Below are 15,613 nucleotides of genomic sequence, written 5' to 3'. Positions count from 1 at the left end.
TGGAACCATATTCTTATGTTGAATCTTATGCCCAGGATCCAAAAGTTTAAAGTATTATACAACTTCTGATGCATGATGTTTCTCAATTAATTTTTCTAAGAATTGGCAACAATAATAATCATCATATATGTATACTTAACATATATATTGACTATTATTTCTCTAGTAAAGGGGACAATAATATAGTTACATATGTAATTTATAACTATATATAGTTATGTTTATATATAGTATGTATATACATACTATATATACATAGACTATATACAGTCTATATATAATCATAAAAAGCTAGGAGAAAAGATCTTCTGAGTGCTGTGACCACAACAGACAATAAATATTTAAGAGAATATATATCTCCATCCTGATTTAAACATTATAAAAGGTACATATGTATTATTATGTATTATTATCACTTGATACCACATAATTGTGTCGTTTTATGTCTTTATGACTTATTTGAAAACATAAATTGTATTTATATTAAAAAAGCAAATAATAATAATAAATAGAAAGCATAATATCATCAACACTGGGCAGATGAGAACAGAGGTGTCTTTGTTAGATGTGTTCTGCCCTTTAGGACTCTGCTTGTAAACTTAGGGGTTGCCTTTGAGAACACAGTAAAAGGACAAGGGTTGTGTGATAACAAGAGATGTGGTGACTCTGATTCCTACTAAGAGAAGTTAGGGCTTATTTGAACAATTTTATGGGCTTCCCAGAGAATTAATTAGATAGTCCAAATGAAAGGGGAACTAGCTGGGTAGATACTATATGCTAAAATCTTTGGTTTGCAGAATATTATAAGCAATCAACTTATGTGCAAGGGAAGGAGCAAGACTAGTGCTCAAGAGAAGTGAACTGTATTAAAAGCCCAACAAAGTCTTCAACAATTATCCCAAGTTGATCCTACAGGACAGGTGATTTGCAAACCCAGTATAATAAATCTTTTACTATATATTACCGCAGAAAGAATGTGTCTTTGGTCAAGTATATTTTCTGTATTTAAGGAAAATTCTAATGGAGCCACAACAGCCGGCTGGCAGTACTGCCAACATCTGAGTTCTATTCACCATAGATTACCTGACTTAGGTGTGTAGCAAGGTAAAATGAGTTTTAATTATTGTTGTAATCTTTATAATTTAAAATGCATGTAGATGAGAAACAAAATTTTATTTTAAAAACTGTTTTGTAAACACCTACCTACACACGTTTACTAAATTTTAAATTATTTTCAGGAATTATGGCAAAATGCAAAAAATTGAGAAATGGTCTTTAAAGGAATGAAGAGAGTCAGGCGTGGTGGTGCAGGCTTGTAATCCCAGTACTTGAGAGGCTGAGAAAGGAGGACCACAGGTTCCCAGTCAGCCTCAGCTACTTAGTGAGGCTCTCTCTAACTTAGTGAGACTCTGTTTCAAAATAGAGAATAAAAACTGGGCGCCGGGCATGGTGGCACACCCTTGTAATCCCCGGTTTGGGAGGCAGAGACAGGAGGATCGCGCAGGTTCAAAGTCAGCCTCTCTGGTTTAAGAGACCCTATTTCCAAATTTTAAAAATAAACTATAAAAATAGGTCTGGGTGTGTAGCCCAGAGGTAGAAGGGTTTCCAGGATCCCTAGTACCACAAAAACAAAACAAGACAAAACAAAAAAAATCTTTGTTGAGCATGTAGCTGAGAGGTAGAATGCCCCTGGGTTTAATCCCCAGCACCACACACACAAAAAAAGATGAAAAATATTAAACGTATCACCAGATATTCTATGCCTAAAAGGAAATTAGTGTATTAAAACTTAGAATTTTTGAGGTTGTTTTTGAGCCTCTGTCCTATCGCTAACAATTGCTTGGACAAGCTACACAGTGTATGGGTGTCATGTCACATACTCATCAATAACTGCATATTTTATATACTTAGTTTATAAAATGGGCTAAAGGACTTAATATGAAAATAGAACTACAAAGTGCCACTTAGGCCTTTTGATCTGGGCATTACATTCTCGGGAAAAGTTATTTGGCTTTCTTAATAGATGCCGGCTCATTACACAACACCAAGCTGAGAAGTGTTGGTGTGTTTTTGCCCATCCTTAGTGCTCTATTACGACATTGCACTGACAGCAAAGGATCTCCTGCCGTGACAAGTATTGATCTGATTTTTCTTTTGAGACTTCTAACAAGCCAAACTGTAGCTTCCTAAGATATGCAGCGGGAGCAGTGGCTTGTCAGATATATCAGTTAACCAGAAATGTACCTTTATTTTCCCATGAAATAAGACACAATTAGGATTGTCCATGAATTCAGTGATTATATAATTATTTTCTTAGTGAAATTAATGAAAGACCCAAGAATGAAAGCCAAGGTTCTTTTCTGTTTTGCTTAAATATAAGTATACATTTGTTTAAAAAGACATTATCATTCTCATACATGATATAATAAAACTGATGAATATCTGCAAAATTGAGAAAATATGTTTCACTGAATTTATCATGAAATGGTACTTTTATACACAGTTTGAGTTTGTTTTTACATACAGAAATATACTTGAAATTAAATATACTACTGAAAAACGAATTTTTGTTACTCATGTTATGTTTTATGAATACTTATAAAAGGAGAGAGTGATTAAAATCATTGACAATTTAACATATTTTTACTTTAAATTTAGTTACAATATTAACTAAAGAAAGTTTACATTAAGTGGTAATGATAATGTTGAAAATGCAATAATAGCAATAGGTCTAAAGATTTATTATAAAAATAGGGATACAAATGTCTGAAACTCTAGAATTAATGTATTACATAATAAGTAAGCACAGATATATGGCCTGTTTAAAGAACGTATCAAGCTTTGAAATGCAGATTTATTATTAAATGATCTAATTCTATTTTTTCTAAAACTTTATAACAATACAGTGCACTTTAAATTTACAAGCATCAGTATTGACTCTCATCTTCTGAAATGACACTGTTTATGTAACTAAATATACTCAATTCTTATTTAGGAATAAATTATTTAGCAGTTAATGGAACTGAACATGAAAATAAAGTAATATCAAGTAGATTATTTAATTCTTTCAGACATTAGACAACATTCTAAATCATAATATAAAACAAGAGTGTCCTCTTAAGTACTCAAATATTTTTAAAAATTGATTACACCATGGCAAGTAACCACAGCAAACATATAAAATAAATAATGTGCCATTTAAATATTTTATTGGAAACTATTTTTTCCTAGGGCTTAGATGTTAGAATGTCATAACTGCCTTATCCTTAGAGAATACAGTCTCTGAATTATTAAGATAATTTTGTTGGAAGTTATATCTTATGCAATAAATTATTTTAAGAGAAACCTCCTATTACATGTATACATTTGTTACAGGAACATACACTTACTTGTATTCATCCTAGAAGAAAAAGTCTTCCATGAATATTCACTTAGCTGAGCAGTAAAAGTCCTCAGAATATTTCTATGCTCAAATAAAATCATTCATCAAACTTTTTAATATTAATTCATTAATTCTAATGTTGACACCAAGTTAACATAATAAGATTGCATCCATTTCAGAGTGTAAAAGCAACCAAAAATTGATTTCCCTTTTTGGAGAAATCATAAAACAAAGAATTTTTCTTGTCAATAACTTAAACTGATACTGGATGCAAAAAATATATGCATTCGGGAGGTTGAGACCGGAGAATCGCGGTCCGCAGAGCTACTTAGTGAGGTCCTCTGCAACTCACTGGGACCCGGTTTCAAAATAAAGAATAAAATAGGGCAGGGGTGTAGCGCAGATGTCGAATGCCCCTGGATTCCAATCCCAGACCCGGAAAAAAAAAAAAAAAAAAAAAATATATATATATATATATATATATATATATATATATATATATATATATATATTACAATGGGAAATTATTCACAATTGCTTCTTGTGAATTTTGGTTTTGAGGGCAAATAAATTTTAAAATGGAAATAATGACCCAAATATCTCTTAAGTTAGTATAAAAATTACAAGTAACTCAAATCTCTAAAAAAAAAAGTAATATTTGTGCATTCAATTTGTGAAGAAAGCTGTAATCCATATTTGAGAAAAAATAAACTAGTAATTTTATACCATGAATTGCATGAAACTGTTTCTAACGTAAATGTAACACAATGACTAATTTACATATGTGTGTAATTCTTTATATATTTTATTTATTGGAAATAGGTGAACTGGAAGCACTATTTTCAGTTACTCTCTGCCTGATTGTTTTCTAGTAATTCTTTGCTGATATTCATATTTTTCACTTGATGGGATTCCTAAACATAATTTGTGGCTTTTGGTACATTTCCATTTTAATGCAGAACCCTATGTAAGATTAGTAAAATTTCCAAAGTTTTCTGATTAGTGGACAAAAGATTATTTATTTAGGAAGAGAATCCCTTATAATGGTAATAATATATAGTAATTGTAATAGTTTTATTTTGTGGACTTATTTTTTCATTTTATGCTGAGGGTCATTTGGTGCACATATATGTATTCCCTCGTTTCCTTTCCACCTCCTGCTCCTCCTCTGTATATCTATATCTATATATCTATATATCTATATCTATCTATCTAGATAGATATAGATATATAGATATATATAGAGAGAATATATATAAAGAAGAATATATAGAAATAATTGATATATAAAATATATTGCATGAAAACTTACATAAAAATTAGTTTTAATTTTACATTAGAAAATCTGTAGTCCCATTTGGAGATAAAACTAGATAAGAGTTGATGCCTATCTCTTAAGAGAAGAGAGAGAGAGAGAGAGAGAGAGAGAGAGAGAGAGAGCGAGAGAGAGGGCACGCACACAAACCCAGGGGTGTTCTACCTCTGAGCATGGTCTCCCTAGGTTTCTGAGAGTCTTGCTATATTATGGAGGCTGTCCTCAAACGTGTGGTTGTCCTGTCTCAGCCCCTAAGCACTGGGACTAGAAGAAGGTGCCAGGAAAGAAGCCTGTACCCGCTACCCAGCCCTTTTATTCTCTGGCCCTTAACCTCCCAACACCCTCAGCCCCAGACTCTAGTAACTGCTATTCTACTCCGTTTGACTTCAGTTATTTAGATTCCACATAGAGGTAAGAATATGAAGTATTTGTCATTTCATGCCTTGATTATTTCAGTTAGCATAATATTCTTCAATTCCTTTCATGATTTTGAAAAAGAACACATCTCCAAGACAAAGTTTGAAGTTTCAATTTGCTACATGCCAAATTTGTCAAATTTGTTTAAAGTTTTTCACAGACAGTACTGTACAAAAACTACATGTCATTTCTATATTATTTTGGTTTTGTTAACTTCTCTAGTAATCCTTAAAGACATTTAAAAATGTATTTGAGTGAAAACTTTGGAAAATAATTCACTAAAAATAAGCTGAAATTATATTTACCTATTAGAAAGCTGTCACTTATAAAGCATGAAATATTACCTAAATAAATATGCATGTGAAATTTGATGGACAAATAAGTTGCATTTATTTTTTCTTCAGAAAATGAAGAAAGTCCAATAACTATGATTTTAAACATAAGCATATCTGACAACTCTACATGTATACAGATTAGTGAACAAGTTACAAATTCAGAAATTATTCTATCTAGTTTTGAATTGGTTTTTCTCAACTGCAATTTTATTAATTTGGGAAATTCATTAAACTTCTGTATGTTATATTTTTCTATAAAGCAAAGCTAATAATTTCATAGGTTTGTGCTGAGAAATATAATAATAGATAAAAAGTGTTTAGAACACAGCCTGACATAAAAAGTGTTAACTATTATTATACAATAATCCCAGAATATATCCCAATGAATTACTATATTTTCATTATAAAAATAACTTTATTTTAATTCAAAAGGCTGTATATATTTAAAAGACCAGGAGAATAATAACCACAACTCATGAAATTGTCTATAATCCAGGTGTTGGGTTTTTTTTTTTTTTTTTTTTTGAGGGCAGAGAGAGAGAGAAAATGTTAATTCTACCATGTTATATAAAACATATAAAAAATCTGTCATCTAATAGGTTTAAAAAGCATTTTAAAAGGAATATTAACTTTCCATTCCAAAACTAATATCAATATATCATGTCACTGATTAAGAATATTGAGTGTTTACATTTTATCTTAAATTAGGTATCTCATTACCTAATTATATACATATGTGTCAAAGATTCATATTACAAATTAAAATTCTGTATTGATGTAATAATAATTTTTAGTCTTCTCAATGATGTTTTCTAGCTGTATTACTTAGTAAAACATACATATGAAAACAACAAAGTCAGGCGTGATGGTGCACACTTGTAATACCAGCACTTAGGAGGCTGAGATAGGAGGAATGCACAGGTTCGAAGCTACCCTCAGCTACTTAGTGAGTCTCTCAGCAACTTAGTGAGACCCTATTTCCAAATAAAATATTTTAAAAAATAGATCTAGGAGTGTAGCACGGAGGTAGAAAGCCCCTGGGTTCCATCCCCAGTACCACACACACACAAAATAAAACCCAACAACAAATAAAAACTCTTCTCAACTACTAGTACCTACAAAGTATACCAATTTTACGTTTATTGTCTATCACCATGTTCTACTATTATATCCTTTCTATAGAGCCCAATCTTGTGAAACTTTAAGACCTGAAACTTTGAAACTACAAGAGTAAAAGATAACAGAAACATTTCACAATATTGGTATAGGCAACACTTTCCTGAAAAGGACTCCAATCACTCAGTAAATAATAACAAGAATTGACAAGTGGGATTATAGCAAATTAAATAGTTTCTTCGCAACAAAGGAAAAGATTGACAGAATAAAGAGACAGCCTACAGAATGGCAGAAATACTTGCCAGGTATTCAACTGACAGAAATGCAATCCACCATATATAAAAAACTAAAACAATGTATCACCTAAACAACAAGAAACCCAATCAATAAATGGGAAAAAATGAGTTGAACAAATACATAGAAAAAGAAGTAAAAATGGGCAATAATTATATATATAATGTGGTATCTTAAGAATATGGAACCAAAAAGAAAGTTTTTAATCTTGTCTTCTCATTTTGAATGTAAATGATTTATTTTAGCATAGCTTTCGATGTACTGAAAATTTGTAAATACACAGTCAAATTTCTGTGAACTCCCTACCTTTTATTTCTCAGTATCAACATCTAATGTTAGTGTGGTACACTTTTCAAAAACCAATATTGATATGTTGTTTTTAACTAAAATGTCTCCATTATTCAAATTTCCTTAATCTGTATTACATACCTTGGATGATCAATTTTTAGAGAGAAAAGGCTGATCTGGCTCATGATTTGGGAAGTTTCAGGGCATACTCAATTGGTGCTGTTGCATTTGAGTCTTTGCAGAAGTAGCACATCAAGGCAGGGACCTCATGGCAGACCAAAGCTTCTCATCTTGTGTCTAGGATACAAAAGAAAGAGGCCAGAGTGCCACAATCCCTTTCAAGGTCACATTCTGCCCTCCTCTAATAACCAGAAAAACATCTATTGTGCCTTATCTCTTAAGTTTCCATCACATTGCAATAGCAACAAGCTGGGGACTACGATTTTTAGGTCAAGAGTCCTTGGGGAACATCTAGAGTCCAAGCTATAGCATCTAATGTTCTTTTTTATTCCAGAATCCTAAATAAAATTTAGGATCATTTAACAGTCATGCTCCTTTATGCTCATTTTATCTGAAACAGTCCTTGCAGTGGTTTATAGGTGGAATGGCATATCTTTACAGTGCAGCAAGCTTCAAAGGTGGGGCACGGTTGGAGGAGATGGTCATTAGGGGTGTAGGCTTGAGGACTATACCTTCCTCTGACTGCTTTGCTTCTGGCTGCCAATAGATAAGCTATGTATTCTGTAGCTATTCCCTGCTGCCTGGTTCTGCCTTGGAGCCAGCTAACCATGGACTGAACTTCAGGAACTGTGAGCATAAATAAACCTTTCCTCTTCTAAATCGTTCTTGTCAGAACAGAAAAGCTAAAACAGATAGTTTTCAGAGTTTTCCTTATATTTTGAGGACTTGACAGGTTTAAGCAATGCTAGTCAGTATTTAGTAGAAACATTTTCACTGGGATTATCTAGTTTTGTTTTTTCTTTTTCTTTTTCTTTTTCTTTTTTTTTTTCTTTTTTTTTTCTTTTCTTTTCTTTTATTTTTTGGTGGTACTGGGTTTCCTGGAAGCCCTTCTTCCTCCGGGCTACACTCCCAGACCTATTTTATATTTTTGAAACAGGGTCTCTTACGCCAGCGCGGCTGGCTTCGAACCTGCGCGATCCTCCTGTCTCCGCCTCCCAAGCGCGGGGATTACAAGCGTGCGCCACCACGCCCGGCTTTTTCTTTTTCTTTTTACATGCTTGTATTTGGTTACAAGTTATAGGGAGGTAATAACAGAGAATCACTTAAATCAAGGGTATACACTTAAATACTAATTTAATATTTACCTTGTATTTGTTAGATTTCTCCATTATAATGTATGTTTTCTGTACATTACTTTTTAAGCAGAAAGTCAGTACATGTAGACTTTCTACCAATACATATAGGCCACAAGATAAGAAGAAACAGAAAGTGATGCTTCACCTCTTTGAGGGAATATCTCTATAGAGTATTTGGAACTTTCTACAGAGAATGTTTGTTTATTGTATTCCCTGCTCATTCATTTATGTAATCACTTATAACAACGGATTTTTACCAATTGTTACTAGGTTTTGAAAATTCTTTCTTTTTTTTTTTTTTTTTTTGGTGGTACTGGGGTTCCTGGAAGCCCTTCTACCTCCGGGCTACACTCCCAGACCTATTTTTTATACTTTTTTATTTGGAAACAGGGTCTCCTAAGTCAGCTTGCGCAGCTGGCTTCGAACCTGCGCGGTCTTCCTGTCTCTGTCTCCCAAGCGCGGGGATTACAAGCGTGCGCCACCACGCCCGGCTTGAAAATTATTTCTAGATACATGTGGGGTAATACTTTCTCCCTCTTAATTATAAAACAGTTTAATAGCTTCACCTTGGTTTCACTGTATATTGTTCACTGATTCACTTTCATTATCCAGCCATTGACTATACTTTTATTTTCCTGGTGGCATTTCCTTACCATAGACACTATATGTACACTTTTCACTCTGCTTTACCCTATATTCCCCAAGTATCAACTTAAAAATATCTATCATGCCGAGCGTGGTGGCGCACGCTTATAATCCCCGCACTTGGGAGGCGGAGACAGGAGGATTGCACAGGTTTGAAGCCAGCTGTGCTGGCTTAAGAGACCCTGTTTCCACATAAAAAAAAAAAAAGTATAAAATAGGTCTGGGAGTGTAGCCCGTGGAGTGTAGCCCGAATGTAGAAGGGCTTTTAGGAACCCCAGTACCACCAATAAATAAATAAATAAATAAATAGATAAATAAATAAATAATCTATCATCAAAAGCAAGCCTTCCAAGTTCTGTGTGTATATATGTCACTATCACTATGATTGACCTTATGATATGAGACTATAATGCACCAGTAAGAGTATAAAAATCATCTATAGGGAAAAATCTCCGGATATCGAGTGCAATGGTAAATGTTTGTGTGACTCCTTCCCAAAAAGAAATTATTTTATAAGTATAAAAATTTTGGAAATACAAAAATATAGCTGAAAGATTTTTATGCAATATTCTGATCCTATTCAGATTAAGAGATAAAGTAAATTTAAAGATATTTTTAAATGATAACTAAGAAAACATCACATGAATTCACCATAAAATTATAATGTCCTTGACTCTTAAAACTGAATCATTTTTTATTAAAGAATCATTCAGAACTCACTGACCAATCAAGATAAGCATCTGAGGATGTAGCATTTAGTACAGAAATTCAAGAGGCATACATATATATTTAGATGCAAAATTTATTATATTGAATTTTGAAACAAAGGAATCAATTAGCTATGCCAAAGACAAAATGGAAAATGTCATGAGATTGAAAAATTATAAATAATACATTAGTGGGCAACTTATACTCAAACTTATGACCTCTAACATCAAACTTAGTATAACTCTGCTAATGTCCAGATAGCTCAGGATACCTTAGGATGCTAGAATCCTTGCTATCTTTCTTTTGATCTTTATTCCTAAGAAATGGCAGAAAATTATACCAGCACATTTTTTATTTCACATATTTGAAACTCTTCTTTGTCTCTTGCCCCCTGCCCCGTAGTTGTTCATTGAGTTTTCTTTTATCATATTTAGAAGCTTTCAGTTATGCTTTATTCCTTATTTCAGTTTAATTTGAAAAGCTAAGCTCTAAGTTGGCATGGGAAAAGAATCAGAGGCATCAATATCTAGAGAATAATATGGGATGTGGTGAAGACACGGTGCAGAACCGAGGGAATCCGATAGAGCTTCTACAATAATAGAGGCCTTCGGTGCAGTAGTGTAGTTAATTGACACAGGTTTGCAGCTCTAGAGTAAATCCTGATAATCCATATTGAAGTAGTCAAAGCAGTGGTGCACAAATAGAACTAGCAGCTAAGCTGTGGGGAAAGAGCAAACAAAGTAATTTTCTTGTTCCATAAGGATAAATGGCTAACAAAGATACTTCAAGAATATCTGTCTACATTTTAAAGGCAAGAACATTTTTGTTATTATTTAGAAAGTTCTATATCATTTCAAATAATATTTTGACAATATAATGATACTGAAATTTCACCAAAGGCCTTATTTAGTATATAGTTTTAAGTAACTGATCTTTATCTAGGACTAAAGAGACCAAACTTCATAAAATGAATTGAAAATTTTTAATGACCACTTACTCTGCTCAGCTTCATTACCTCATTTCACTTTCACAATATAGGGATGTAACTATTTTATAACTTTTACAAATGGAGGATTTGTAACATACAGGGTTAAATAATTTTGAAGAATAATGTAAATAGAAACTGGTTAATCTACAAATCAACTCATACTAAAACACAACCAGGAAATTGGTGGTTATTAATTTAATATACACTAAAACATAAAATTTAATTGAATATTTTATTATAGTAACTTTTAAACACTAGGTTGAAAGATAATGATGGCTAAAGGGTCCAAATTTTCTGAGTTTTAAAATCATGAAATAATGTCCTGTGTTCATAGTGAAACATAGTAAATACATTAAGAATATAAAAATAATTTTTAGGCAAGCATTTTATGAATATAAGTTTGTTTTCAGATTTGGGCTACAATTTACACATAGGCAAGTGTGATTTCTCTTTTTTAGAAAGCACTTTGAATCAGTTAGGAAGCAAATTTAATATTTGTGCTCAGAGATTAGATATCAATTGTCGCCATGGCTATAAAACATAGAGCTAGAGCAAAATAAAATGAAGCAACAACAACAAAATGAAAAATATCACTTAAATAATATCTGTTGTCAACAGAAACTATAAAAAAGTTTAAAGCATAGGATTCAAGAATATAAATGAAAAAGTTAAGTAAAAAGGTACTAGAAGGAGGAGATGTGTGCAAAGCCAAGTGTTATTTTGATAAAATGAGATAATTTTTTGTGGCTTTTTAATTTTTTAAACAAAAATGAGAAGTTTATTTGAATTTTAATATTCATGTAATATAAAACCCTAATGAAAATGGTATACAACAAGGTTTTAGAGGCCTCTTGAGTTGAGAAGATATTACTTAACCAGAGTGGGCATTGTTCATTCATTGAACCCAATATTTAGCCAGGTGTGGTAGTGCACGCTTGTAATCCCAGAATTCAGGAGGCTGAGACTGGAAGATCATGGTTTGCGGACAGCCTCAGCTACTTAGTAAGGCCCTTTACAACTCAGTGAGACACTGTTTTAAAAAATAAAAAGACTAGCCAGGCGTGGTGGCGCATGCTTGTAACCCTCGCGTTTGGGAGGCAGAGACAGGAGGATCGTGCAGGTTTAAAGCCAGCCTCACTGGTTTAAGAGACCCTGTTTCCAAATAAAAAATATAGGTCTGGGAGTGTAGCCCAGAGGTAGAAGGGTTCCATCTCCAGTACCACCAAAATAAATAAATAAATAAATAAATAAATAAATAAATAAATAAATGAACTAAAAATTAGGACTGGGAATGTAGCTCAGAAGTGTAATATTCTTGGGTTCCATCCCCAGTACTGAAAAGAAAAAAAAAGTCTAAAAACTAGGGCTGAAGGTGTAGCTCAGATGTAGAATATCCCTCTGTTTCATCCCCAGTATCAGAAGAAAACAATATTTTTTTGTGGTCTGGTTCCATTTTTTTATTTAAAATTATAAATTGATAAAGTACTCTGGAGGGCTCATTTTTGACAAAATTGTTGCATGTAATTCTACTATATGAATGAAAAGCTTCCCAGGTTTAGAAAGAAGTCAGAAATAGTATCATTGTTATAACCTATTACAATCAAGAATTTAATTAATGTATTTATGTCTTTTGATACCTACTTAAACTTCACTAATCTTAAGAATTCTATATGCTACTCTGGGAATTCAACCCAAAATGTATCAAAAATCTTACAGTATGTGGGCTTCTATTTTCACTGCCTCTTGGATATTCTGAGTTTTCAATTTTATCTATTATTCTATACTTCATTGACCTAAAGTTGTATTTTGGCACTATTTCCAATATCAACTAAATCTAAACTTCACGCAAAGAAAACTATGAGCATCTCAGTAGTATACCAGTGGCATTCTTATATTTTATATTATTCAGAGCAATTCAAATCTTCAGTAAAAGGGAGAAAAGAATCATCTATTTCACAGGAAGAACCTCCTGAAGCAGCCTGCTATTAATTGTAGTTATGTTGATTTCTGGGTACGAGGACAAATGAGAAAGAAAGAGAATACAGAATAATTATTTTTGCAAGAGATTGTTAGAGTCCCACTTATGCTGAAGTGTTAAAAGTAAGCTATCCTCCAGGTTCTAGCACATCAGTTTCTAGCACACATGGAAAAGTCACAGAATATAATGCTAATACGATATTATTTTTCAGGTATATGCTATTTGGCTTACTTCTGTACTCAAAACCCTCAAATCTGGAATATTTGAATAAGTGTCTTGAGGCATCCTAGGGAACTAAAGTACTTCCAGTTTATCAATTACAAAATTGCATACTCATATATTTGGTTTCCCCCATAGATTGGTAAAAATGTTTAATGTTTATACAACTACATTTTATTTTATTTTATTTTATTTTTTAGTGGTACTGGGGTTCCTGAAAACTCTTCTACCTTTGGGCTACAATCCCAGACCTATTTTTATACTTTTTTATTTGGAAACAGGGACTCTTAAGCCAGTGTGGCTGGCTTCAAACCTGCATAATCCTCCAGTCTCTGCCTCCCAAGCGCGGGGATTACAAGCGAGCACCACCACGCCTGGCTATATACAACTATATTTTAATGTTCACATAGATATCTCAACTATATGTCATGAGGTTTCAGAATTGAACACAGATAATTTTGTCTCTAGATAATATTAATTTCAGATTTTGTATATATAATCAAATGATATATATTTATAAATATATTTTATATTTACATTTTTATATATTTATATTATATATATAAAATTCCCACTCCCTATGCTTGCTTTATTTTTTAAATGGCAAACAAGGATAGAAAGATTAAGTATTTGTATTTAAGAGACTTGTATCATCCATTTCTTCTTCCAGTTTTGGAAGTCAGCTGCTTTCTCTTAACTTTTCTCCCGCTACACACACCCTAGAACCAAGACTACATCTGTGCCTACCTTGTCAGAGACATATATGCAATCTAGATGGGTAGAAAATATTTGTGCTGCAGGACTTTTAAAGATAGTTACAAACTCCAACTTTACTAGTCAGATTTTAGATATAAGGTCTTCAAATGAAATATTTACATGCCTGGTTTGAGCAACAAAGTCGGCTCAACTTGTCAGCTTCCCAAACCTCTGGTCTCTGACACACTAATAGGGATGGTAAAATAAAGTCATCCCTATGAGCCGCAAACATGTCATGTTTTGTAACAAATTCTTACTCTCAACATACATATATTTGACTTAGAAAATCACTAGTTTCCTATTCAGCAGATTTTTAGGTAAAGTCATGAAACTAGTATTGACATGAACCTCAAGTTATGAGACAATTTTCATAAAAACATCCCTCACATAGGGAAGTCCTGGGGTCTCAAGAGCCATGTTAATCATTCCCTCATACTCTCTTACATACATAATGTTCATACTTTTTTTCCAAGCCAAACTGTATCCAGCTTTATTAAAGACACTTGTCATAAATAATCATGGTATTTCAGGCAGGACATGGGCAGACAATTATTAACCGTATACAACAACTTTCAGACTCCTTTCTTGGATGGACTACCAAAATCAGAAAGCCACTATAAGACCCAATGAAGTCTTCGTCTGATGCTCTGGATAGGGAAAGTTTAGAGTGAGGGCTGACATTTCACATTTAGCATGCTGTTTAACAACTTTTCACAAGCTGACCCTGACTTTCAGGAAAAGAAAATGAAAATGGTAAAATTATCAATCTGAAGATCCACAGTCTAGAAAAGGAACTGCTGCTCCTTTGAGGGACACCATCTCAGTGATGTCACTGCAAAGTCTAGACTGGCTGACATATTGGTAAAATCAAATTTGGGGTCAGGTACTAACAGGTCTCTGGGTTTAGGGGAGTTAAGTCTATGCTGACGGTGGAGAGGGAGGGGGCAAAAAAAAAATGAGTGAGTTTTCCCACACCACTTGGCGTTTGTGCCAAGATGGCTATTGTGTGCCAACATCAGGGAATCCCTCCTCCTGGAAGCCAAGAGGAAATCTCTCAAAACTAGCAGGAAAAGGTGTTTTCCCTCACAGTACTCCAGCTTTGGAGACATTGTATTAGTGACATATGCTCCTTCCCCAAAAACAATAATGAAGTGTTCTGTGTGCTAACAACATAGCTTAAAAAAAAAGTAAAACAAAATGTGCATTTTTATAAAACTTGATTAGTATTTCAAACTGTACAGTCACCAGAAGTACAGTTATCAAAAATGCATGCACTTCACTTGGCATCTCCAGCACCTTCAGCTTTCTGTTCCTGGTCTGTCTTGGCATCTCCGTTTTCTGCGGTGTTATTCCCATCCTTGCCAGCATCAACTTTTCCCTTTTTCCTTTCGGGTACCTTCTCTCCCTTCTTTGCAGGGGCCTTTTTAGACTCGGGCTCTGGCTTTGGAGGATCAGGTGTAGCAGACAATCTTGCCGATCTTCTCTGTGGTTCGTCCTTCACCTTGGCTTTATCTCCTTTAGCATCCCCTTCAGCCTTTCTCTTGGGCATGGTGGGGAAGGCTGAGGAATGCAGGAGCAGGACGCGGGATGCAGCGGGGTGCAGGCTCAGTAGGTCCAGGGATCGTCTTTGCCTTCTCTTCTTCACAATGCTCCAATGTTCATACTTTATGACCCAGAATAAAACTTATTTTTTCACAAAATACTGCCTACATAGTCTTATCACAATTTATTAACGCCTCCTCTACAATTCACTGTCTGTATACAGCCTCTATTTGTACAACTACTGTAGCAATTTTCATATTCTCACTGGCATATTTGGTATATTAGCTTATTTTTCTCCTCCCATTGGGCATCTA

The 15,613-nt window shown here is 33.6% G+C and overlaps 1 protein-coding gene across 1 annotated transcript; it reads right to left on the bottom strand.

Annotated features, from left to right (window-relative positions):
- Positions 1 to 15,033: 15,033 nt before the first annotated feature.
- Positions 15,034 to 15,306, bottom strand: LOC308271267 (non-histone chromosomal protein HMG-17-like; the record flags this gene model as incomplete). The annotated part of the gene is made up of 1 exon (XM_080707509.1): positions 15,034 to 15,306. The coding sequence occupies one exon, from the start codon at positions 15,304 to 15,306 to the stop codon at positions 15,034 to 15,036; it is 273 nt and encodes a 90-aa protein (XP_080563635.1).
- Positions 15,307 to 15,613: the final 307 nt, after the last annotated feature.

This window comes from Muscardinus avellanarius, assembly GCF_963383645.1.
Source record: "Muscardinus avellanarius genome assembly, chromosome: 1".
Lineage (NCBI taxonomy): Eukaryota > Metazoa > Chordata > Mammalia > Rodentia > Gliridae > Muscardinus > Muscardinus avellanarius.
Note: the sequence above shows the minus strand (reverse complement) of the source record. Positions and strands in the feature narration are given on the sequence as shown.